The 12,141-nt window shown below is 34.8% G+C and overlaps 1 protein-coding gene across 9 annotated transcripts in view; it reads left to right on the plus strand.

The window, feature by feature from the left end:
• Positions 1 to 12,141, plus strand: part of DNAH7 (dynein axonemal heavy chain 7) — a 271,696-nt gene that overhangs the window by 213,004 nt on the left and 46,551 nt on the right. For 8 of the 9 annotated variants that reach the window (XM_074215439.1, XM_074215442.1, XM_074215441.1 and 5 more), the window contains 3 exons: positions 5,420 to 5,650; positions 9,295 to 9,447; positions 10,411 to 10,588. In XM_074215439.1, coding sequence (XP_074071540.1) covers positions 5,420 to 5,650; positions 9,295 to 9,447; positions 10,411 to 10,588 — 562 coding nt within the window. Of the gene's footprint in view, positions 1 to 5,419; positions 5,651 to 9,294; positions 9,448 to 10,410; positions 10,589 to 12,141 lie in introns of those variants that run through there. The other variant, XM_074215444.1, reaches the window with a different exon arrangement.

Consider the following 12,141-nt stretch of genomic DNA (forward strand, 5'->3'; position numbering starts at 1 on the left):
TTTTTATAGAGAATCAGTAAAACAATCCTCCCCTTTGCCCCCCAAAAGGTATCACCAATTTTACATCTACTCCTGAAGAACTCCAGTAAGGGAGAACCCACTATCATCTAAGTCATCCCATTTTATTTTTATAATTCTAGTAATTAGCAAGGTTATTCTTACTTGGATTGCAGAAATTTGCCTCTCTGTAAATTACTGGTTATTCTAGTTCTGACCCCTAATGGTGTTACTCAAAATTGGTTAATTTGTTTCTTTTAAAACTAATAAAAAGAGAAGCTGCTCTAAAAACTATGAAAAAGATAACTAAACAGATGATTCCTTGAAAACAGATCTAACTTAATCGTCATTGCCTATAGTAATTCAATAAAGCAAAAGCTGCATGCAAAGGTTTTCAAATGACATTTGAAAAAGCTAGTTCAAAAAAGATAAGAGAAAGCTAACATAAATGATGTCTTGAATGTTTATGACTTACTAACAACTAAATAACATCCTATTGGCCTTATTTCTCAATATCAGGCCTTGACAGATATTGTAATTCCAATATTGCTATCATTCCAATTCTATTTTCTGTGATTGAAAGCAGATTTGGGAGATGGGAAATTTCTGCTAGTAAAATACACATTTGAAATGTTAACACTCTTATTATTTTTAAGAGTATTAAAGTCAGATATGTGATAGTTTTCTAGATCAAAACTCTTACAGAAAAGAATTTTGCGTTTATTTTAATATATTCTCAAGCACTTTTTGTAACTACACATAACTTAAAAGGTATAATTTGTGCATATTTGGACACATATTTAGAACAGACAATTAATACATATAGATTGCTAAAATTTGTGTGTTTCTTTTCAAACTGGCACACATGGCAAAAGGTGAAAGTGGCAGAAAATATAGGAAAATGTTTCCAGTAAATCAGTGCTATTATATGTGCTTCAACATTGTGGGATTTTTATTGTCTCTTTTATTTTGAGAGGCATTGATTTTTATAAACAAAATTATTTTATCTCCTACTTCTTATTTAGTTAAGAATTCACATTTCTCTAGCCATAGTTGTGCAAAGTATCTCCTTCCATTCTCTAATTTATTTTTATTATGTAAACTTTTATATTTAGTTCTTGTATCCATTTTGGACTTATTATAGCATGTGGTAGAAAGTATTCAATTTCAATGCTACTTTCCAATTTTTACAGTGTTCTTGTCAAATAAGGAGCCCTTGCCATAGTGGTTATTGTCCTTGAATTTGTCAAATACTATGTTTGATTATCAAATATTTGAATATCAGCTATTAAGTTTGATTGACTTTAGGTCTGTTCCAGTGATTAACTTTTCTAATTTTTAATCAGTATTCACATTTTCATTATTGCTATATAGCTTGAGATCTTTTAATGCTGGGTCCTTTTCATACCTTTTTTCATTTCATTAAAAAAAATGTCCTTGACTTTTTCTTCCTTTAAGTGAATTTGTTTCTGTTTTCACTCATTTTGTAAGCCCTTGGTTATTTGATATAAGTCTAAATAGGAAGACTTTCCTGATTTGGATAAACCTAAATTTGCCACATTTCAGTTTTTACCTGTTGTTCCCAGCCCTTTCTAACCTAAGGTCAGATAAAACAAATTAATTCATTTTCTACATGGTATCTATCCCTTCAAATATTTAAGTATTGCTATCATGTCTCTCCCCTTGATTTTTTTTTCATTTTTAAACTATATATCCCCACTTTCTTTTACGTCATCTGCTTGTCATGTGACATAAACTCAAGGCTCTTCACTGTGATTGCCCTTCTCTGGATACCACAGCTTATCAATGTCCTTCTTAAACTGTGGTATCTGGAATTGAATACTGTACTCGAGGTATGTTATGTGACAAAGAGAGTGACCAGGAAATTCTCTGAAAAGCATAAAGCTATAAAATTTTATGGATTTTAACCTTTTCCTTCGACTATAGTGGAGACACACTGATGTGTTTTTACTGTTCATGTTTCCTAGACTCTGTACATTCTTTAAAAAAAGTCAAGTTTTTATCATTAAAACATTATCTTGTAATTGATTGTTATAGTTTACTTTGCACTAGTTATATATTGTAATATTGTCTCCTTGACAGTATATATGAAGATATCATACATAGTGTCCTACAACATCTGTATAATATCTTATTGAGGAAAGGAAAAGTTCAGTGTTTTTAAAGGAATTGTGAGGCAGAGAATCATAATGCTGTACCATGACTTTCTGTATTTATGGGGGATCTTTTATACCAAGAGCAAAGAAAAATTCCCTTAGTTTCACTATTCTGAAGTAATAGAATTATTACATTGTAGTTTGTAATAGTGTACTTTGTTGAGGAGTCATTTGAAGAATTGTGATCAATTCTAGCCATTTCCTTTTAGAAAGGGTATTGAGGGGCAGCTAGCTATAGTACCACCCCTGGAGTCAGGAGTGCCTGAGTTCAAATCTGGCCTCAGACACTTAATAATTATCTAGCTGTGTGACTTCGGGCAAATCACTTAACCCTATTGCCATAAATGTTTTTTAAAAAGTGTATTGAAAAATTTGGTCCAGGTGAGGGTTCTTTTGGGTAGGGAAGAGACTTCATGAGATTGAAAAGGTTTTTAGAAAAAAAGATAGAGTAGAGGACTTGACAGCTCTAACAACTAGCATTTGTATAGCTCTTTGAGCTTTGTAAATCAGTGCCTATTATTCCATTTGATTCCCACATCAGTCCTTTGAGATAGGGTTTATTATTATCTTCATTTTTCAGAGGAAGAAACTGAACCTGGGAAAGGTTGAGTGGCTTTCCTAGATATCATATTATTGTTGTTCTTTGTTGTCCTTTGTTCTCTTGATATCTTGACCTGCAAGTGAATAGAATTTAAATGAGGCAGGGCTGTGCAAAGTCAACAGCCTCACTCTCTTGCAGAGTCATCCAAGTCTAGTGGCAAGACATAGGTCAGGATGTCTGGTGAAGACCATGGATGCCATGGAAGTCCTTGCCCAGGTCCCAGTTTCTCTGAGGCATCACCCATTCAGTAGTTAAAGAGCTGAGTCAAAAAAATAGCCTAGTTTGCCTTCACAAAAGAGATAGATAAGTTAATAGTATTTGAGGTAGACTGAATTTAGATCATCCTGATTCCAAGTCACAGTGCCACAAAGTTGCCTCAGTTACTTTCAAGTATATAAAGAGTTGTCATTTTAAAATTTTATTTATTTTCATCCGTATGCACATGCGTATTTCCAAGTTATAAAATTTCCTTCCACCCTCCCTTCCCACCCCTCCCCCCTCAGCAGGGAATAGTGAAGTTAGCATTTTACATACATATTTTGTTAAGCATATTTACAAATTAGTAATTTTTGGCATGAGGAATTAGGATTAAGGGAAAGAGATACATAAGAGATAATTTTTATATAGTGTTCATATGATTCGGTAGGGGTGTTTTTTTTCCCTGTATTTTGTTGGTTTTTCTTTCCCTGGTTGGGTTTAATATAGTTCATAACTAGTCAAATATGGTTTTCCTAGCTCTCTGGATTATAGAGAAATTGCTTCCATCAAGGTTGTTCATCTCATAATGTTGTTGATGTGCACATTGTTGTTCTTTTGGCTCTACTCCCTTTGCTCAGCCTCAGATCCTGTAACTCATTCTATGCTTCTCTAGAGTCCAACTACTTACAGTTTCTTATTGAACAATAATATTTCATAGTATTCATGCACCATAACTTGTTTAGCCATTCCCCATTTGATGAGAATCCCCTCAATTTCCAATTCTTTGCAACTACAAAAAGAGCTGCTATGCATATTTTGGAACATGTAGGACTTTTCCCATTCTGGATCTAGTCCTAGAATTGGAAATGCTGGGTCAAAGGGTATGAACAGTCTTATTGCTCTTTGGGCATAGTTTCATATTGCTCTCCAGAAAGGTTGGATCCATTCACACTCCACCAGCAATGCAACAATGTCCCAATCCTCCCACAACCTCCAACATTTATCATCTTAAGGGTTGTCATTTGAAAAAGGAACTGCACATGATTATGTATGGAGCATAGAGGAAGTTAAAGATAGGCCAAACACAAAGAAATAGAGTCGTTCCAATGCCTTATGAAATAATGCTCTCCCCATTGCTGGAAGCATATGAATAGAGGCTTTAACACTACTTAATCTGGATGTGGCCAGTGGCATTCATTTGAAGAGAATTGACGATGAGCTCTGAGGTTCTTTTCAACTCTTAAGATGTTATAAATAGACAAAGAAACAGGAAAGAAAATCAAAGTTTCCTTAGATGGATAAAATGTAGAATATTTTTTGGTTTGTATTTTAATATTTGCATATGTATAGTCAGAAGCAGTTTGAAGTGGCCTTAGAGTTTAGAATAACCTGAATTTCACCTCCACGTATGGGTTTAATGACCCTAGGTAACCTTGAAAACAGGTTTCCTCAGTGGGTCAGTCTACAATGATGAAACTGCAGGTCTGGAATTCAAGTAACTTAGGGGAACTCAAGTAATTTAACTAAAACTAAAAGGATGTTTTTGCACTACTGTTGATAATATTATTAATCACTTATGTTTGCTTCTTTTCCACTTCCAGAGAAGTGTTAATAGTGTGTCCATTGTCTGTTGAAGAAGGGGAAAAAATATCAAAATCTCTCTTTGTTGTCCACCTGATTCATTTTTATATTCAGTAAACTTCACAATGTTTTAGCAAATAAACCTTCCTGTGGGTTTTTTTTAATTAAATTCAGTCTCCCTTATATGAAGTCTTTCAGTTCATATGTCTAATTATTCACATCACCTGATCATCCCCATACCTAAAAAGTCATGTCTCTTGCTTCATTGCACATATTGACTTTATCTTCCACTTCTTTCCCCATTTCACCTGTGGTGTTAATGGATGCTCTTTAAAAAAAATCATACCATATCACAGTGATGTCTCTCCAAGCACTCAAATTATCCTTTTAACAAACTGTAGTTAATTAAAATAAATCAACACATTGACCATGTCTGACAATATTCTGCACCTTTAAGTCTACTACCTCTCTACCAGGAGGAAAGAGGCATGTTTCACCATCAGTTATCTGATTTCATTATTGGTCGCTGTATAAATCAGCAGTCCAGGGTTTTTCATTATTGTTTTCCTTTACCTTCTCTCCTTCACCAGACCTATTTGGGCTGACTTGACTCAACTCTGAATCACTGGCTAGAGGTTTTCTTCTCCACTAAGTTGAGTTACTCCTTTCCTTCAAATTGTTCAAAATTGGCATTCTCTATCATGGAACCTCTCTAAAGTAATCATTTGGAAGAATATGATGTATTTTAAAGTACAGATGTTTTATATATGAACTGTAGGAATTGCTTTGCTTGAGAATATGTTGATTCAGATTTTCCTGGACTTTCATTAGAATGTCTGATTGATAAACTTTCTATTGTTTATAGTCTCGTTCTTCAGGTGCTGGTGCAAAATCATCAGATGAAGTAGTAAATGAGGTGGCTGGTGACATTTTGGGCAAACTTCCCAAAAATTTTGATATTGAAGCTGCAATGAGGAGATACCCAACAACCTATACACAAAGTATGAACACTGTTCTTGTCCAAGAAATGGGACGGTTTAACAAATTACTACATACCATAAGAGAATCATGTATTAACATCCAGAAAGCTATTAAGGTAAGATGCTGTTCCCTCTCAAAAGCCAATCATTGTGTTTTATCTTCTTTCTAGTCTGAAATAAATCTGAACTATGTCTCTATGAATTTTGTTTTGGTTTGTTTTTTTGCAAGGCAATGGGGTTAGGTGATTTGCCCAGCTAGGTAATTATTAAGTATCTGAGGTCAAATTTGAACTCAGGTCCTCCTGACTCCAGGGCTGGTCCTCTATCCACTGTGCATCCTAGCTGCCTGGAAAATATTTTTTAATCAATCATCGGACCTGCAAAGACAAAAATGAAAGAGTCCCTACCCATATTCTGTCAGGTACCTGCAAAAGTACATATGAAATATAATCAAAGTAAATACAAAATAATTTGGGGTAGGAATGACACTAGAAGTTGTAATCAGTCAAACATGGCTTTGAAAAAAAGCCAAAAATTCTCTGAAGCAGAGCTAAGATGTGAATGTGGTGTGAATTGGAAAGGTAGGTTGCCAATGGCTTTCAATGATAAAGGAGCTTGTACTTGATCCATCAGGCAATAAGGAGTCACTAGATACTTTTGCTATAAGTCAGCTAGATGGCATAGTGGATACAGCACCAGTCCTGGAGTCAGGAGGACCTGAGTTCAAATTTGACCTCAGACACTTACTAGCTGTATGACTCTGGTCAAGTCACGCCCCCCCCCCTCAAAAAAATGGATAGAGCACATTGGCAGATGACTTTGTAGGATGAATTGGAAAGGGAAGATTGTGAGACAGGTATACCAATGAGAGCAATAGTATGGGCAAGAAGTGAAGAAAACCTGAAGGAGAAGAGGTTGTGGTGTGAGTAGAGAGAAGGTGATAGAAACAAGAGATGATATAGAGATAGAATCTGTAAGACTTAGCAAATGATTGAATATTTTGGATGTGGGATGATGAGGTTATTTCTATATATATACTGATTGTGCTTCCATCTCATATAGCTTATTCACATATTCAGATTTTAAATATTTTCTCAGTCTCCCCTATGACTTAAGAAGAAAACCATGAAAATATTTTCCCTGTATAATGCCTCTTCCCATTTTCTGTCACTCCTAAACTTTCTTCTGTAGCAACTAGCAGAAGATTCTTGGGGATTTTAACACTACAGGCAAAAAAAAAAGCCTAATCCTTACAAAAACAAGAGATTAAATTAAGAAAAGAGAAACTATTTTTACTATTTATTGAGTTAGAAGGAGAGAGCTCAACAATGAACTGTGGTAACTACTAATACACAAGCATATACTGAATATATTTATTGAGTATGCCTTCTACTTTTGAAGCAGATTCTAGAGTGGTGGGCTAGGGTTAAAGGTAACTGATCTTTTGTCTCCTTAGATCTGAAATGATTAATATCCAAACTTAAACTTGGAGGGAAATAAAGCTTTTATTGCTTTGCAAATTCTTTCTCCTCCTTCCCTCCCTCTGTAACTTATTTGTTAACATATAAATTGATTTAAACATGCTAATATCTTCACAAAGAGGGTCTACATTATATTTTATTACCTCATAAGCTTCCTATAGAGAAGCATTTTGGTTTTTTTTTTCCTTGTCTCATGGGAAGATAGAAAGAATCTCAGAGGTTATGAAAATGGCCAGTCCCATCCTTTAACAGATGATGAAAATGAGACCCATGTTAGTTAAGAGACTTACTCAAGGTCATGCAATATTTAACACATAATGGGCATAGCTACTAATAGATTGATTTTAATGAAAGGTTTTCATTCTAAGTAGCTATTGTAAAGAAAGATTCAAGACAGTTTCAAGCTGTACAATGACAAACATTTTTGGACAGAGCCATGTAGAAATTTACTGTGCTCTACTCTGCACATTTGTTTAAAAAGATTTTGATTTTTTTTCCTTTTACAGTTGTATGGGAGGGGGCAGAGGTAATAATAATAATGTTTGCCCTTCATTTTCGAAGACCGCGACATCAGGGAGGTGATACCATGACAAGCACATGAATTGGATTTGAGTGAGGGGCGGCTGTACTAAGCCCCAGATTGCCTTTCCTCCAGAGTCATCTGGGTCCAGTGGCCAGATATAAATCAGGACAACTGGAGATGACTCTGGATGGAGGCAGTCAGGGTTAAGTAACTTGCCCAAGGTTACACAACTAGTAAATGTCAGAGGTTGGATTCAAACTTCTGTCCTCCTGATTCCAAGGCCAGTGCTATATTCACTGCACCAGATAACTGCCCAGGGGAAGAAGTAGATAGGAAAGAAAGTAAATCCTTGATGATTTAAAAAATAGTTATTTAATATAAAACAAATTAATAAAACTGAAATGTAAAGAAATTGGCACTATCTAGGGAAAAGAGCTTAGGTCATTTATAGTCTATGAAAAGCAACAAGAAAAATAATAACTAATGTAACCCATTAAAGTTTATAAAGCACTTTACATATGTCTTGTTTGAGTTTCACAATGACATTGTGAAGTAGTGATATTCTTAAAGCACAGGCCAGATCATGTCCCTTCTCAGCTCAAGAACTTCAATTGTTTCCTATTTCTTCTAGGATAAAATACAGATTACTCTGTTTTGACATTTAAATCCCTTCACAATCTGGTTCCAACTTGTCCAGATTGATTATTTCCCCTTATACCCTATATTCTACTCAAACTGGCCTATTTGCTGTTTTCTGAACCTTTGCAAAGACTATTCCCAACTCCCATCTAAAATCCACCCCCAGGCTTGAAATGCTCTCCTTGATCATCTCTACTTCACGGTACCCTTCAACATTCAACTAAAGTGCCTTTATCCTACAAGCCATTTCTGATTCCCCTAGCTGTTCTTGCTTCAGGCCCTTCTCCATGGTAAAGCTCTTCTGTTTTTCTTTTGTATATTTCTTGTGCCTGAATATCCATGTTACTGTTCTCCCTTTAAGGGAAAAGTTCTAGCATAATGCCTCAAACATCAGAGGTATTTATTTAATTAATTCAGAACTTATTTGAATTAAGAAGCAGTTGGGGCAGCTAGGTGGCACAGTGAATACAGCAGCAGCCCTGGAGTCAGGAGGACCTGGGTTCAAATCTAACTTCAGACACTTAATAATTACCTAGCTGTGTGACCTTGGGCAAGTCCTTTTAACCCCATTGCCTTGCAACCCCCCCCCCCAAAAAAGCAGCAGCAGTTAGGATTCAGGTAAGATGGTAGAACATAAATTTGTAGTGGACCCAGTTGGCATATTTGTGGCATTCAACAGGACAGAAATAGTTATGGAGAAAGGTGCATAATGGCCATGACTCAAGATTGATTATTGGCAATCCATGATGGGCAGTTTGATCCTGGGGCTAGCAAGGGATTCAAGAGTGGAGGGCAATGTGTATATAGTTGAACTAACTAACAGGTAGTATCAAGACTATGAAGAGAGGAAAAATAAGGTCATAGCAGGAGTAGTAAATTGAGAGAACAGAGAAGATGGTAAGGGAAAGCCTCAAATTCTTGGTGAAGATGTAGAATAGATTTAAGGAGAAGTGAGGTAGTGAAACAGGAATACTGGAGGTTTAGAATCAAAAAAAAAAAAGTAAATGTAACCAACTACATTTAAGATGATAAGGTAAAGAGTAAGAGTAGATTGCCCCTGCTACATGGCTGATTTTCTTTCTTTTTTTAAAAAAAACGAATGTCAAATTTATTTTAGGGACTTGTTGTAATGTCTTCAGATCTGGAGGAAGTTGCAAAAAGCATCCTTATAGGCAAAATTCCAGGAATGTGGATGGGAAAATCCTACCCAAGCCTCAAACCACTTGGCAGTTATGTGAATGATTTCCTTGCCAGGTTAAAATTCTTACAGGTAAGTCCTAATCAATCTAATAACTATTATACAGCCAAGGTTCTTTTTTTCTCATTTTATTTCATTTTGTATTACTCTGCCAGTAAGAGCCAGCTTGCCAGTCATTCCCAGATGTAATTTATGTAGTCATTTCACTAACCTGTCAGCCTATAGTTCATTAAAACTGATTTTTGAGGATGGATTTTTCTAGAGGCTTCTCCAAGTAGCAGATGTTCATTTTTAGTGAAATCAGTTTCATTAAGGTCATTCAAGGCAATCAAATATAAAGAAAAAAACTTTAATTAAATTGGCATTCCCATTAAGTTTCAATTCTGAACTCAGATCCCTGAAACATAAAACATTGAGCATTTTAATTAGTTCAACCAGCTACTCAATGAGTAATCTGGTTTATTATTACTGAATAGTACTCTACTAAGTCATAAGAATCACTCTTTTGGTTGATTTCATGATGGTAGTGATCTAAATGCCTAATCATCTTGGAAATATTGGCTAAACAAGTTAGACTACACTGCTATTGTTCCTAGAGTAGTGATCATTACTATAGTATTAACAATTATACCTTCCTGATATGTCTTGGTAGCAACAAAAGATTGGAGTTTTCTTAAACATGTATCTGGGGTCAGGACTAAGAACATTTCTGTTCTCTCTCCCTGGAGTCCTCCTGTCTTGGCTTTGGGCTTTATGCTTATTGCAAAAACAGCTGGGGAAAGGAAAAACATGGAAAATAATTTGTACCTTTCAAATTCAGTTCCCTCAGATGTCTACAAAAGGATACCCCACCCTATCTTACCCCTTGCAGTAACACCACTTCCTCCTCATAGTGTAAGCTCATCACATAACTTACCTAAAATATAATTAGAATGGTTTCTATGGCCATTTTTATTTTCAGATTTTAAATCTTAACAATTGAGAGATCTTATTTACAGTGAGAAAGTCTTTATCTCTCCCACCATCCTTATGTAGAATTGGTATGAAGCCGGAACACCACCTGTCTTTTGGCTCTCAGGCTTTTTCTTCACTCAAGCATTCTTAACTGGAGCACAACAGAACTTTGCAAGGAAACATACTATCCCTATTGATCTGCTTGGTTTTGACTATGAAGTTATGGATGACAAGGAATACAAGAATGCTCCTGAAGATGGTAAGATCAAAAGAAGTTCCATAATAGCCCAGATATGTACATCAAGCATAAAAAAAAAATGACATTAACTAAATTTTCTAGGTTTAGCAACTATTTTATTAACTACCCAATTATGAATGCTAAAAGAAGAATTAAGATGTTGAAACGTTATCTGTTTTATGCTAATCTCAAGACTTCAAATATGGACTAACACTGAAGAGTGTAGGTTCCCCCAATTCCTAAAAGAGCTTGTTTTCTTGGACTTCCTGTGATAACACATAGTTTGGTAATGGCTGATGTTCTGCGAGCTAATGTATATAATAACAAAGGAGCTTTTGTATATGAAATTGGATAGTCAGCAATAAGGATATAAGCTTTGAGGAAGTTTATCTTTATAATCTTAATCAGTTTCTTTTTTTATTGCCCAACAGAAACCAAATTTTGTGGATATTGTTTTTTTATTTTAAATGAGTATCATTGAAAAAAATGTGAATTATAAAATTAAAAAATTATATAAATTATAAAATTATAAAAACATTAATTCTGCCTCATAATAATTATACCTTAATCAGTGGCCAAATTAAGACATTTCTTAATGTCTCAGAAACATGTTTTTGATATCAATCTGTGATTCCATCAATCTAGATATTACCTTTAGTGATATACATGGAAACTCACCTTTGCCTTATGTGTCTCTTGCACCTGACATAAAAATCAGCAATAGAAATGTTTCTCAATATGCTGGCTTGAATTCAAAAAAATCAACTAATAATCAAAGAATGCCTATATGTTGGAATATTTGGTATGTTTATTTCAGTTAATATACTGAAAAAAATACATTAGTGCTCTGTGCACTTGAGAATACTGACTAGGAAATAATTCACTAAGGAGAGAAAAGTTCATTTTTTTCAGATCTAGATAGTGAAAATATACTTTAATATCATAACTTTCTTTGAAATTCAGATGACATTCATATTGAATTCCATTTCATTCCCTTAGGAATAGTTAACATTTTATTATGTATATTGTCATACATCTGAAAATACATTGTTTTGTAATAGTTTCCTGGTTGCTCCATGTAAGTATATCTTACCAAATTAAATTCTAAATCCCTTAGTATCAGGAAACTATTTCTGGGATATCCTTTAAAGCATGTAGTACAAGGCTGAACATGTATTATTAACATGTACACAGTGAAACAGCAATAATGCCCTCAAATTTAACATACTTTATCATGGAGGATGAAAAATACAAATACTAGGGGCAGCTACATGGTGCAGTGGATAGAGTACTGGCCCTGGAGTCAGGAGTACCTGAGTTCAAATCTGGCCTCAGACACTTAATAATTACCTAGCTGTGTGGTGTTGGGCAAGCCACTCAACCCCATTGCCTTGCAAAAAAAAAAAGAAAATATAAATACTAAAATTTCCACTGAGAGTTAATAGGAGATAGAAGATGATGATGCATGCCATCTATATAATTAATGGTTAGGAGGTAGCTGTATATATTAGAAAGATAGAAATGATATTAAAAGCTCATATTTTTAGGTTTTACAAACTATCTTTGATGAAAAT

Source organism: Macrotis lagotis, chromosome 1 (assembly GCF_037893015.1).
Source record: "Macrotis lagotis isolate mMagLag1 chromosome 1, bilby.v1.9.chrom.fasta, whole genome shotgun sequence".
Lineage (NCBI taxonomy): Eukaryota > Metazoa > Chordata > Mammalia > Peramelemorphia > Peramelidae > Macrotis > Macrotis lagotis.